The 14,949-nt window shown below is 43.8% G+C and overlaps 2 protein-coding genes across 5 annotated transcripts in view; one reads left to right on the top strand and one right to left on the bottom strand.

Moving 5' to 3' along the window:
• LOC135903121 (GATOR2 complex protein WDR59-like) overlaps nucleotides 1–14,949 on the bottom strand; it is a 95,993-nt gene that overhangs the window by 3,391 nt on the left and 77,653 nt on the right. For all 4 annotated transcript variants that reach the window (XM_065433498.1, XM_065433499.1, XM_065433497.2 and 1 more), the window contains 2 exons: nucleotides 12,440–12,582; nucleotides 5,040–5,147 (listed from right to left, as the gene is read on the bottom strand). In XM_065433498.1, coding sequence (XP_065289570.1) covers nucleotides 5,040–5,147; nucleotides 12,440–12,582 — 251 coding nt within the window. The remainder of the gene's footprint in view (nucleotides 1–5,039; nucleotides 5,148–12,439; nucleotides 12,583–14,949) is intronic.
• Nucleotides 1–14,949, top strand: part of Nsun2 (tRNA (cytosine(34)-C(5))-methyltransferase Nsun2) — a 159,228-nt gene that overhangs the window by 143,040 nt on the left and 1,239 nt on the right. The window lies entirely within an intron of this gene.

The following is a 14,949-nucleotide window of genomic DNA, read 5'->3' as shown; positions in this document are numbered from 1 at the left end:
ACAGGCAAGCAGCAGCTCCGAGCAGGTGCGGAGAGTGGTGGAGAGCTGATTGTGATGTCACCGGGAGTTACATGAACCAAACATTGCCTGCACAGATCTGACAACTGTGTGCAGGGCACACTTTTCAAGACTCGACACACCAATGGGCACCAAACAGAAGAAGAGGAGGTTGGCTTGCTGAGGCTGGCAGCCTGACATCATACTCTCTCCTAGCTTTCCTTTACACCTCCACAGTTTCTTAGTTCATGCAACAAGCTGCAGCCATCATGAAACTTGACACTTGCATGTAAAAAGTGCTAAATGAAAGGTTGTGAGGCACCAAACAGAGCAGCTTGTACCTCACTCTTCATTGTTTTATTTTATACCCAGAATTTAATGATGCAACATGCTTTACATGAGATAGCTTATCAATGACAGGAAATGAACCTGGGGAAAGTTAAGTAAAATCGGAAGTTATGGTTTTTATTAAATTTGTGCCCAGAAAGTCTCACATTCTCAGTATTCTGGTCTTTATTTTTCCCCTTCAAATTTTGCCATCAAAATCTGCAGCAGCAGTACAGAAGAGAAAATCAATGTTTTGCTATGCATTCAGAATGCCCAGCAAAATACTTGCAGAAAGAATCTCATATGAAAATCATTTTTGTAAGACAGTTTAAAGAAACTCAAAAGAGGCTGGTTTTTGGGTTTCCCTTTATGAAGCTAAATTTGACATTTTTTGTATGTGCTGTATCTCCATGCAATAATGCACTTACTCTATTTCCATTCACAATGTCCTACATATGACATAAAAATTATGAACGCAAAAAAATGTGCTTTTCTTCACATTCTTTCGAAGTTGGAAATGTGCAAATCCATAAGCTGCGTTTTACACCTTGTCTCAGTCAATATCTTTTAATGCTAAAATAAAAGTGTGCACTGGATGTACAAGCTTGGTTCTGATGTACAAAATTATTTGCTGTGCTATATAAAACTTAATTGAAAAAAAAAAAATAGCACAGTCCTGTGACTTATTATCTGAACAGCTCTTTATACCCCTATCCAAATATACATGTGAAATCCACAAATGCACTCCTTAGGCCACTACTGAGGTGATTTGACTGAAATAAGTTTCACATAAATAAAAATAACCAATTCTGATGATTGTTTCAAGCAGATCTCTTTATGTTTAGAAAACTGAAACACAGTGACTACAACAATAACTGCAATAACAACAGAGATCATGATTCTGCAAACAGCAACTGTTCAAGCATCTAAAGAGAAGTATCCTGTTCAATAACTTTGGCAGTTTCATTTGTGCATTCCATGTGCACCCTAATAGGGAGTATAAGGCGTAAAGCTTCTTTTTAACCAATGAAATTTCACAGGAATTTACATCCATTTTGAACTGGTTGCATTGAAGGAAAATTTGCTATTTGTCATGAGCACTGCCTATTAAAATTAACGAGATAAAAACGTAGTTTTAGCATTTATTTGAAGTTTCAAAGCCCTTCATGTAGGACTATATTTTGTATAATGCCTGAAAGTATTCAAGACAAAGTGATGTGCACCATCGCATGAGGCAAGGAGTCAGGTTGCTGCAGCCTTCATTATGAACTCTGACAATTGACACAAAGATATGTAAATTAGGGTTTTGAGGATAGGAAAAGACACCTCTAGTTAAACACAATCATCAAATAACAGGCTCAAATATGTCATGAAACACTAGTCTGAATACCTTTGTTTCCAAATTGAAGAAAAGAAGACAAAAAGATTAATGGGTAAACAAGGCATATATATATTCTTCAAAAGACACAATGCCCATTACACTTGGCTAATATACAAGCTCACTCAAGTGGGCGACATGTAAGCACACAAGAAAGGCTACCACAGCTTGAATATAACAAAAAATGATAATGGAATGATTCAACTGAACAGGGTTACAATGCATTAAAAAACAGGACTATGCACTAATATAGAACCTTATTACCTCAAACAAGAACAGTGATGCAAACTTGAAGTTGCCAAAGAAGAAATACTCGACATCAAATAATAATTAAAAAATAAAATGAGTTGGCAGGTAACCAAAAAGTGAAGTATGTTTGAGGTGACTACAAGCTACTATACAATTAAACTGCTTGCTCCTTACACTCATTCAGGTACCCCTCTTTCCCTAAGAATCAATGATGCCTTCCACAAATGAAAATACTTTCATTGAAAAGAGAGGTTGCAGGAATTTGGTAAAGTACTTTTGGCTAAATTGGTAGGTGCCCCACGTGTGAGGTGGCCAGTAAAAAGGTCATTCACAGTTATAATTATCGCCATGAAGGAACTGATATGTAGCCATCAATACATCCACAGTACACTTTCTTTCTGTAGGGCAAAAGTTTACCCCTTTCGTGACTATATAGCTGACAGAGAGCATTGTTATACAGTCCCCTATTTTGACTGTGAAAGGCTGCACTCCAGAAATAACTCCAGAAAGTGTCCAGTACACCCTGGACACTTTCCATGGGGTTCTCTCTACATACAATGGATTGGAAAGAAGTCAAGGATGGGTGAGTATGGGCACATGGCACTTTGTAGTCTAAAGAGGTTGCACGTGCTGCCATCATACAGCTGCAACATTTGTGCAACTGCTTCCTTCCAAAAAGGTTTTTTTTTTTTTTTCGTTACTGTGAAACTTAGCATGCTGCAACTTTGGATCTGGTTATATTTAGGAACGCTGTGCAGTAACCACAGACACATGTTAAACTCCTGGACTAACTTTTTAACAGTTATCCATCTGTCAGTGAGCGCCAGGACCTATGCTTTCACTGTAATTTGTGGTTCATCACTAAGTGATACTTGGCTACTTCATCTTGCTGGCTTGTTTGACCACACCATTTGATCATAGTGCCAAATATGGGGCATTATTTGCTTAGACTGCCACCAGCACAGTATGAATCTCCCTGCAGTTATTTCCCTTTAAAGGGCCCCTCACCAAGTCTGGCCATGTTGAGCTAACAAGCGCAGAGCATACATTGTGCGATAACGATCTTGTCTGCAAAGTATTACATTGCTACACGCCGCAGAAAGATCTGAAATTTCAAACTGAAAGCCGCTTTTCCTTCTCCTCACGGCCACCACGTTCCAGGCCGGAGGATGACGTACTTGCATCCCTGCGCCTACGTACTCGGGTCTGCAGTGTGACGTCACTCGTGGTGACACGCGACTTGGAGAATTATTCAAGGCACCATCTGTTATTTTAGAGAAATAATAAAACACACAAACGGAATGTCTGCGTGTTTTTTGTTTTACTTCGCACCGAAGCAAGAGAGATGTACTTCCGCTTCGTCTGCTTGTTCCCACGGTTATGCGGTCACGTGTGCAGGTACTGAAACTATGCCATTTTCTACCGTGTTCCAGTGGGTGATCATGCTCTGTATCCGCTTGTTCTGCCTTAGTATTCAAGTAGCACTGAATTATACTGCTAGTAATGTTTCCTTGTGCACGGCGTGCAAAACTGTGTGCTGCGGAAACGAGACCACAGCTCGCGCGCACCGCCATCGGTGAAAGTGCATAGCGCCGAAAAAAAAAAAAGACGAGAAAAAAAAAATGAAGGCGGGGCCTGTGATGTATGTGTCATGCAATCCTCGAGGTCCGGTATGGGAGAATGCAGCGAAGGAATTTCGCTTGCGGAGGCTAGACGGGGCGAGTGGAGAGAGTGTTTTGCTTGGCAGTGGAGCCCACCTGCTGAAATCATGGGTTCGCGGAATTGAAACATTTCTATTTCAGCTAGTAATGAGCCAATTTGAAAATTTTTCTTGCGCCAAAATGCTCCCTAGTGGACATGTAACAACTTACAGCGTATAACCAATATTTGCAGTGGGGTCTGGTGAGGGGCCCTTTAAATTCCAGAAACAGATCAATGTAGGCACAAAAGGCAGCCCCATTCTGTTTTTGAATGCCTTAGCAGCATTCTGCTGTACAATGGCACATGATATTCAGACACAATTGAAAGGGACACCAAAGGCAAATATTAAGTAAAACTAAAGTGATAGATTAGTACTCCAGAACCTCTGAGGTGTCGATATTATCGCGAACAGAGCCACAATAATAGAGAAATTTAGATAAATGCAGGACATGATTAGAGACTCCCTGGAACATTCAAGTACTTGCCTGATGACGAAAGCACTGCTCAGTTTAAAGTCTATCACTAGTACTCAACCACTCATTACAATAAACATCCTTGTATAAGACGAAATAACATGCTACTTGTCCAGTTAAAAGCACTCATTAAAATTACAAAAGGTTTCGCTTTTGCTCGCCTCCGCGCCGCCCATACTTTCGCGTTTCAGTAGCTTCGTTATCGCGTAGTGCTGTGCTGGTTTTGCTGACTCGCGAAACTAGCACAAACTGCCTGCAGCAGAGAATTAAACTTCCATGTTATGTTGCGGGATGCCCAAACAGTCTACTCCACTTGACCAAAAAGCAGCTGCAGCAGTGAATTCACCGCGCTTTCTTGGCTCGGTACTGCCGTCTGTCGGGTGCTGTTTTACTCACTGACGGCAGCAAAGGGTGGTGATGGCGCATGCAACGTCACCACTCCCCCAGTTGGGTGGCAGGAGACTTGAATTCCGAAAAAGGTATTTGGACCTTTAAGATGCAATTTTCTCGTAAACTAAGTCGTTTCGTGGCACAAAACAAGTGTTGCGAGGTTTCTGGAATTGTATTTAAACAGTTTACATCGACTTAGTACTTGCCTTTAGCCTCCCTTTAATCTAGAGAGACATAGTCATGTCGTTGCCTGTCATGTATAATGATTGCCAAATTTTGATGCTGATAATTAGAACTTTATAAATGACCTGCATAAATAGCTGCCAACTGTTTGAGTCTTTCTAACCTCCGGTAATCACAGCATGCCCTATTTGACAATAGCTATGGTTTTAATCATACAAAATAACCGAAGCCCGACAGCAAATACAGATCTAATAAAGTACATCCTATTCATATTTGATATCATAGATATTTGCACATCTTCAATGTAAACCTGTAAAAATACAACAAACAAAAATACTCACCACGTACTGCAAGATGGCAGACAATGCAGTGCAAAGTAAGTTTCTTGCACTCATCACACTGAACACCGCGAACATCACTTTTGCAGTAATGGCATACTGTAACAAAGTCTGCAAATAAACACAGGTATAGTATAATATTAGCTATAGAATATACCATATTTACACAATTCTACCGAGCCACCGATTATAACGCACAGTTATATTAAGGCTCAAACACCCAAAAATATAACTTGGTGCCGATTCTACCACGCACATGAAGTAACGAAACCTTGGTCGATGCACACTCTGTTGAAACAATATTATGGAACATACCAAGGCACACAGACATAGTGGCTAGTGGCTATCGGAGTCTGACGACACTTTCTTTTCGCTGTCTACTGACCACAGTTAGTTCCCATTAATGCATTAAAAATGCCACACTTACGGAGCCTCAGGCAACCATCGTCTACTGGAACCATTGGCATAGCCATCTGGGGGGTGGGGGGTGGGTGGGATTTTTTGACAAAGCCCCCTTCCCCTCTTTCTCAGGGAACGGAAAGTTTCAGAAGGTGGGCTCTGAAAGAGCGGCATGGATGAAAGGGAAAGCTTGAATGTGAAAGCAAGGCGAGGGCTAGTGGCGGTCCGAAATGAGGGGGTAAGAAGAGGTCGTGGGGGCAATCCCCTCTCCCATGCACAGAACACTGCGGCCTCACTCAAGGCGCACTTCTACTTTATTCCCGATTTTGTGACGAACCCCCCCCCCCCCCCCCCTCTTTCTCACGGAATGGAAAGTTTCAGGAGGTGGGCTCCAAAAGAGTGACGGGGATGAAAGAGAAAGCTTGAATGTGAAAGCAAGGCAAGGGCTAGTGGCAGTCCGAAACTGGGTGGGTGGGTGGGGGGGGGGGGGGGCGTCGTGAGAGCGATGCCAAGGTTCACCTTTACCTTATTCCGGGTAGTGTTAACCATAACTGCTGAGGGGGGATCAGCGCTAAAAATTCCACACACAGATAAAGATGGGATGAACGCGTGCATAAAACTTGGGGGCATTCTTGCTCCCCACCAGGCCTTCATGTCGTTGAAGAGCTTGTCATTTCTGGTATTTGACCAAATCATCGACCACGCTGTGCGGAAGAAAAGCATTCTGAAAATAATGCGACTTGCTTGTCTAGGATACGCATATTAAACAACCCCCCCCCCCCCTATTTTCTTTTCTTCTTTTTCTTTTTCGTGTCTCTGACTTTCATAAGGTTAATAAACTGGAGAAGAGCTTGCTGTTAGGCTAGTTTGTAGACAGTGTTAAGAATGAAAAACAAAAAATATCCAGATCCCACACACTGTGGGAATCAATGTAAGCGAAGCTTTCTGCACTGTTTGCTTTGATTGACGACAACTAGCGAGGATGTTGACAGTGAATGTTTAATTTCATCTACATTTAGTCCAACATGAGAGTGGAGAGTCGATGTTAAACATTACCTTGCGTGCACCACTGCTGTTTGCGTAGTACACAGAACACACAGGGAGAAGTGTCTGCTTGAGGCGTTGTTGTGCGCCATACTTCATAACCTCCGAGAGCAATGCCATAGACGCAAAGCTACCGCAGCAGGCGCAGAAGTGTTGATTTGACATGAGACCGCTTCCGTAGCGTCGACTAGACCCTACGGTGCGCTTTAATGCGGTTCTGCTTCTGCATGCACTGCGCAAGTTGTCCACTTCACAAATTTGCATGGTGTTTATTTTTCAGAAACAGTACCAACGTACCGTAGCGTACACTGACATTAAATTTATCCTGTTTGCCCGCAACCGCTGTCGGTCACCCTCCCTTTTATGGGAACTGCGAGCGAACAGTGGCAAGGCTGTTATTCACTCGTTTCGAGACTGCATCGGTTCTACCCACTCTCTGCCTTCTCTCCCCCCTCCTCTCTACTATTCTATCTGGCTTCACTCTAGTCTAACTCGTTTGTAGAAAGGTAAGCGCTGTAATTTCTGCAATGCTTTTGCGGGGATCACGGATAATTACAGCTGTCAAGAGGCTAATTTGGCGACGCCCAGAGAGCTCCAGAGGGCATTGTGCACATTCGACGGGGTGCAAAGGTCAAAGAAACTCGCGTCTCCTCTCTGCCGTGCTTCTACGCTCTGAACCACCCTCGATGCGGCATGCAATGCAGCCACACCAGCAGCAGCAGTGGGAAAGTCGAAGGAAGAGGCAAAGAAAGCTTCGCTTTAAAACCGGGCAAGAAACAAGCTAAGAAAGAAAGACCTAGAGAATGCTGATTTGCGCGCGGCAAAACATACCGTACTTATTCGAATCTAGGCCGATAGTTTTCTTCAAATCATCATATTTTAAACTCTAGGGTCAGCTTAGATTCGAGGATTTTAATAAATGCGCCAGTTTTTCATTGAAACTGCTAAATACGGTGCATAGCTAGCGCCATCTAGAAAAACCAGTATCGCAGCCGCTATTAGCCGTGTCAGTAGCCAACCGTGCACAAACGAGGTCGCCATTTTGACCTGTGTCATGTCGGCTGTATCGGTGTGTGGCGTGGTGTTATCGCGATGGCACCAAGCAGGAGATGCCACTACAGTGCCACTTTCAAGCGAAAAGTTGAGATAGCCGCAGAGGCATCGTCGAATTTTCAAGCCGGGCGGGACTTCGGCATCGATGAGAAAAACGTCCGTCATTGGAGGGGACAACGACGGCAGCTTTTTGCGTGCGCCGCAACGAGGATGGCATTTAGCGGACCAAAGAAAGGCCGTCGCCACGAAGTGGAGACAGTTTTGCCTGACTTTGTTCGGACGCAGAGAGCAGCTGCCCTTCCAGTGACAACGGAAGTGCTCCAAGCAAAAGCTAGGGAACTTTCGAGGGAGCGAGGCCTAACGCCAAAGGATTTCAAAGCCAGCCGGAGCTGGCTTCAGAAATTCATGAAGCGCTTCAGCTTCAGCCTCCGACGTTACACTTCAATCACCCAGAAGCTGCCAAGCGATTTCGAAGAAAAGCTGATAGTTTTTCAGCACTACGTGCTGCGAAAGAGAGAAGTGGCAGGCTACAACCTTGGGCAAATCGGCAACGCTGACCAGACGGCTGTGTATTTTGATATGCCAGTGGCATACACCGTGAATGAAAAGGGTGCCAAGGAGGTGAAGGTGCGCTCTGCAGGCTACGAGAAGCAGGCTACGTGATGCTGTGCTGCACAGCTGATGCACATAAACTCCCTCCTTATACGATATCTAAAAGGAAGACACTGCCTGCTCGAGAAACTTTCCCAAGAAATGTCATTGTGTGGGCAAATGAGAACGGGTGGATGACGGGTGCAATGGTGGAAAAGTGGGTTAAGATTGTGTGGTGACGGCGTCTAGGAGCCCTTTTGACAAAGAACTCGCTCCTTGTCATCGGCTTTTACCGTGGGCACTTGACCGACAACGTGAAGGCTGTGCTCGCCCAAGCGAACACGGACCTCGCTGTCATACCGGGCAGCATGATGGGCCAATTGCAGCCACTTGATGTCTGCATCAACAAACCTTTCAAGGATCATCTGCGGAAATATTACATGGACTGGTTGACTGAGGAAGGCCACATGCTAATGGCAATGGGCTGCATCAAATGTGCATCACTATCGCAGCTGGCGGGCTGGGTAGCTGCAGCGTGGGATGACATCCCAGGTACTTCAATCGTGTGCGCCTTTAAAAAGTGCAGCATATCTAATGCACTTAACGGTACCGAAGATAGTGCACTGTTTGAAGGTGACAGTGACAAGGAACACAGCAACGAGTCTAACAGCGACAATGACGTTGAATGAGCTCTGCACGTTCAGATTCAATAAATGCTGTTTGCATTTCGTGGACGCTGTCATGGCTTTTTTGTTCGGCCTACATTCGAGGTAATATATTTTTTTCTTGTTGGCTTCAGATTTTAGGGGGTTGGCTTAGAATCGGAGTCAGCCTAGATTCGAGTTAATATGGCATCAAGAAAGGGGGTGCTGGGCCAGGGAAGCTGAGAAACCGCCACAACAAACAGGTGGGAGGGCAGGCAGGCAAATGGCCTCGAAGTCCATGCAGAAACAGAAATATAGGAATGTTAGGTTCAACAACCCGGTCAATGTTGAAGAGTGTGACAGTAACCAATAGAAAAGAATTTTAGGAAGGGGAGGGGGGAGGGACGTGCACAAAAGGTGTCAAGAACGAAATTGGCGCATAATTATGGACATAGAGAGAGTGTCTCATCACTGCCCGATCCTCAACTCAAGATGGCTGTGCCAGTTGTCTAGCTGAGGCTCACCTACCCAGTCATAACATGGGCTGCTTACGGAGAGCCCATCCCAACTAAACGTCTTGGCAATTTTGAGAATAGACTAGTGTCAGGAGACACAACGCTTTCAAATCTCTCGGAGCTACCAAATGGCCCTTATTTTACTGCAAACTAGGGATTCCGTAATTTTCACAAAGGCTTCTAAAAAGGAAGCAGCCCTGCTTTGGTCTGTCTGCTTCCTCAATTACCGAGTGTGATAAATTAGCAACGTGTGTCGTGGGATGACTACAATTCCATGATCACAAGTTACTTCCAAACACCTCTCCAAAGAAGTCGTACAGCAGGTCACTGAAAACGAGTGAAACTTGCATCAAAAGATACTATCCAAGTTCTTGCACAAAGCTTTGTTCCTGTAATTTTAAATCCAGAATAGTATAGCATGCCCACAATGCTGTATGCGCGACTGAGTGATAGGCGACTTGCAAACAAGTCTGGCCTGCACACAAGAAAACACACAATAGTGCACTGGCTTGTTTTTGCTTGGTCCCATTTTTAGCACTGTTAGTTTTTCCAAGTCATGTACCAACTTGGTCATCAACATACATGATATAAATGCATCAATTCATAAACGAAATTTTAGTTTTCTTCATATCATCATTCTTAAATATAGCATAACAATGGTAGCATAATTTGATGCGAAGTGGCCGCGCGCCTTAGCAATGAAACATTTTGTCAGAAGTTAAGCAAGCAAAGTGTTCTTTCGGCAACACAAGAACGTGCATCCGCATTGTTAAAGCATTCTTGTTTGGGGAGTGCTAGGAGTTACCTTTTGCGTGGTGTATAACACACGCACGCACGCGCAAGCGCGCGCGCGCGCACACGCACACACACACACACACACACAAAGCATATCATAAGAAGCCAACAAACACTGACACCAAGGACAATATAGGGGAAATTACTTGTACTTAATAAATGAATTAAAGAAATTATAAATTAATGGAAATGAAAGTGGATGAAAAAGCAACTTGCCGCAATTGAGGAACGATCCCACGTCTTCACATTACGCGAGTGATGCTCTACCAATTCAGCTACCGCGGCACCGTTTTCCCATCCACTTTCTTGGGTATTTATGTTTCTTACTGAAACCCTGGAAATGTTAGCCAATGTCACCACTCATAAACCTTGGCAGTGTATGTGGAACATTCTTTCTGCCACAGTCACGAGTGTGTGATCTTTTTGGGTGAAGGCAACTGGTCAATAAACCCACGCATGCTACCTCAAGGCATCAGTGTTGCTGGATTCGAGACCCTCGTTATGTAATAAATGAGAAGAAAGGGGGTTAACCGAGGGGCCGAATTTTTATTAAGCATATCATAAGAAGCCAACAAACATTGACACCAAGGACAACATAGGGGAAATTACTTGTACGTACTTACTAAAAGAATGAAAGAAATTATAAATTAATGGAAACGAAAGTGGATGAAAAACAACTCGCTGGAGTTGGGGAATGATCCTACGTCTTCGCATTAAGTGTGCAATCCTCTACTGATTGAGCTAAAGCGGCGTCGAGGTAGTAGTAGAAAACATAAATACCCAAGAAAATGGATGGGAAAACAGCGCCGCGGTAGCTCAAGTGATAGAACATCGCATGTGTAATGCAAAGACGTGGGATCGTTCCCCACCTCCGGCAAGTTGTTTTTTCATCCACTTTCATTTCCATTAACCCTTTCAGGGTCAATGACGTAAATATACGGTGCCGCAAACAAGTCCAAAATGGTCGACGCTGCATATTTATGGCGCCGTCTGTAGATTTAAAAAGCGCGCCAATTTTCTCATTTTTTCTGTCTGGGTATGTGCTGCCACTATGTGGGAATACAGGAACTTTTTTTCTCGTGTTTCCCTCTCTCGGTTTTCATTGCATGGTTTGCTTTAGAGCTACTTTGCTCCGCCGCGTCTATATACTACTGCTCGCACGTTGTGGCGTGCACGGGTGGGCAGTGGTTTCGGTTTTGTTCCACGGGCGGTTCTGGCTTCTTGCGCTCGCAAAACTGATGACTATTTCGTTACTAATCGCTCAAAGGGCGGCCACCTGTTTCTCGCCCGTTTAGTGCTCACAGGGGTAAGCATAGAAAGGATGCCACCGTGCATGCGTTTCCTTTTCTTTCTTTGGGGGGGGGGGGGACTTGCGATATCTAATTGCCTCTGGTTGGCGATAAGATGAAGATTAGCGGAAGTTTGTCGCACGTTTTGCTTTTTTGACGGACACACAACCACACAGTTTTCTTGGGTGCGCTCACCTACGCAGTTCAATTAGGCTATGGGCGTAAATACTATTAGTGTAAGAGCTCGAACATTTGAGACTTGCGAAATATTCTTGTGAGCACATATTCTAAGCCTTGAAGTATAACAATGCATCAAATTTTAATTCTTATACGTTTATTTCCTTATTTTTTGTTGTTGGTATCCATGAATAAAGAATACATATATACCAACACAAAATATTTTTTGCACTTTACGGTAACCCTAGAAAAATTAGTCAATTTTTTTCGAAATATGTCCCTCAGAAATATTGGAATCTGCAATAAAAAACATGGACCCTGGGCGGTTGCATATGGCGAAAAAAATCGACCCTGGAAGGGTTAATTTATCATTTCTTTAATTCTTTTAGTAAGTACAAGTAATTTTCCCTATGTTGTCCTTGGTGTGAACGTTTGTTGGCTTCTTATGATATGCTTAATCAAAATTGGGCCCCTCGGTTAACCCCCTTTTTTCTTGTTACATATGTATATGCACGCGCACGCACACACACACACACACACAGAGGTGAAAAAGGGGGAGGAGTGGTAGTTGTCTGCAAATACCTCCCCCCCCCCCCCCTCCAAAATAAATTTCTGGCTACGCCATTGATGGGAACGGATTCTACGCACCATGGAGCCACCTTGCAATGTCCTTGAGCGTCGCTTTCTTCAGATGACTCATTCTATGGCTAGCAACCTTGGACTGAGCTTACATATATATATATATCCATATTTATTTCATTTTTGGTCTTGAGTAGTATCAACTACAATTGTAACGTGCATGCAAATTTGAACACACCTTTAATTTAAGAAAGAATGTGCATTATAATAGTGCAAATACGGTAATACTAGCTACAGTGTCAACAGTCATGACTCACCAACTGCTTTCACCTTGGGTGGGCTTGCTGATAGACACTTAAGAACACATGCTCTTTGCTCAAACAGCTTCCATTTGTAGAGTATCTCTGCATACTTTTTTTTGAATTCATCATACTGAGCAGACTTGCTAGGATCAAGGAGCCTACAGAAAAACAATCCATATTAGCTTCAGTAAAAAAATCACCAAAACAAACCAAATATTTGCATTCTATTTCAATTTACATACATTTTGATAACGCATAGTTGGCAAGTTTGCTAAAGATGAACAGCAACACATCTTAAAGGGCAACATGTTTACTGCAATAGCAGTTATATGGACAGTCGACGTGCATTCATGCCGTCAGTGCCACTGCCATCATGCTGTCACATATTGATGGCGCACACATGGCCTGCACGCAAAGAGTTAGAATGTTTCCAGAGACGCGAGTAACAGACAGTGTGTTGAGCTGCAATAATGGTGAGGCCAAGTGGATGAATTATTACGCGCCACTCAATTGCCTCGGCAGCGTTCTGCCTTCCACTGCTGGCACGAGCATTGTGCACACAGACAAACTAGCATTCTTGCTGAGCAGCTGTGTGCTTACCACACCTAGCACATACACTGGTCTGAACAGACAATAAAGGCCACGCTAAAATGCTCTCTCCTTTCACTGAGTGTCGACAAACGCTGAAGCTTTTTCTTCGGTCTCATCTTGTGTGCTATCGAGCTGCAACACCTGCAAATGCCGCTGTTAGCGCTCCTCATCACACAAGCATTGTTAGACGCCTATCAGCTGCCAAGGTGCTGTTCCCACGGTGCAGCAGCGGTTGCCTTGCATTATGTGCTGCTCGAACATGTTGGCCCCTTGTATTGGTAGAACACCATCTTAGGAGCTTGAGCGCAATGCAAAACCGTGCAATTGCTTTCAATGTTTTACCCTTTTGGCAGTACTGCCAATAATCGGTAAATGCAGTTCCTTCATTGCTAGGCGATACTGTCATAAATATCTGAGCCAAATATTATTTCTGTACATGTAGCTGGGAGCCCACAATCTTACTTGAAAGACTTGTCTGCTCTTTCCTTCAACTTTTCAAAGCCCCACTTATTTTCAGTACTCTTATGTAAGGGAAAACATGATGGCTTTTGGGGCGAAGCTTTTTAAATGTCACGACCAAGCAGCGTGTCTAGCGGAAGGAAAAAATGGAGAAATCTTATCACTGATAAAATGGTGCACAATCTAGTGGCAGGGCACATTACTACTATAGCAATAATATGACAACCGAGATGGGCAGCATGACAGAGGGATCTGCCAAATGATTTCGAGGTCATGCAAGTACAAATGCTTGGTGCATGATGGGCAGTATTCTTTGTTGTCAGGGTGTCTACCAAGTTGACATTTCCAAATTCCCTGAGTTTTCCAGGTTTTCCCTGAGTGCTTTTGCAAAATTCCCTGAGTGATGCAGAACTATGTTTTATGCCAAGTCGCGCTGAAACCATATCGCCCTATGCTGTCACTCTCTAGTAAGCATATGAAACAAATTTTAAAGAAAACCGACCTAATCCAATTTGAATACTAAAGAGTAGTGTTTATGTTATTCAAAAAAAAAAAAGAATATAAGGGAGGGGTTATTAAAATGCACAGCAAATAAAATGTATTCGGAAAAATTTTCAAATCGCGTTGTACATTCTCTAGTACAAATAGAAAGGAGATGCATACAGAAGCAAATATTTTCGAATATGAGCTATTTCTATCAACTGATAGCATACTCAGTGTCATGCAACTTTCCTGACATACTCTCCGCTCGCGCAAAACGCCTCAGTGTTGTGTTTCACTGCTATAAAGAGTTTATGTTGGTTTGGATGAGGGACACCTGCATCTCAGCATCAGCCAACAATTTGTTTTTTGAGCGCAGGCTCCTACAAAGAAGCGGTCGCATACTTAATTCCCCGTTCATTCCTCAGTGTGTCGATCCTTTCTGTTCTCGTCCTCCTTTCGCCGCGCGTTCGCCCCACGGACCATTTGAAGAATACTCTTGGTCAATTTACAGTCAACGTCCAATTTTTCGGACCCCCTAGGGGCCGCGAAAACTTCCGAAAAATCAGGCAGTCCGAAAAAATAAATTCATGTCTTTTACTGCCCTTAAGGGCTAAAATCGACACCTGTACGTCTGAAAAAGCTCTGAATGCCTGTCAGTGCACTTATTAGGCATATCGGTGCTCCTACTGTGACAGGTGAGGGCGGGTGCACACGTGTAAAATTAAGGAATACATAGTGTCCCGCGACAATTGCCCCTTCCTACGCTTGTTACGCTTCACCGCGTTACACGACTGTATTGAGGCAAAGCAGACTTTCGGGAAAGAGCATTATGCAATGCGCCGTGCTTTCCGAGCTTCGAAGACAAAAGTATTGCTGTCAGCGGAGAAATGAAGAAACACGGCACCGAACGACACGAAGCTTAACAGCGAACGTCGAAGCAGCTAGGCCTAGCGTTGCCGCAGTGGTGGCTACGGCTGCCAGCGGATCTGCGT

This window comes from Dermacentor albipictus, chromosome 1 (assembly GCF_038994185.2).
Source record: "Dermacentor albipictus isolate Rhodes 1998 colony chromosome 1, USDA_Dalb.pri_finalv2, whole genome shotgun sequence".
In the NCBI taxonomy this organism is placed as follows: Eukaryota; Metazoa; Arthropoda; class Arachnida; order Ixodida; family Ixodidae; genus Dermacentor; species Dermacentor albipictus.
The sequence above is the reverse complement of the archived record's forward strand: the minus strand, read 5'-3'. Positions and strand labels throughout refer to the sequence as shown.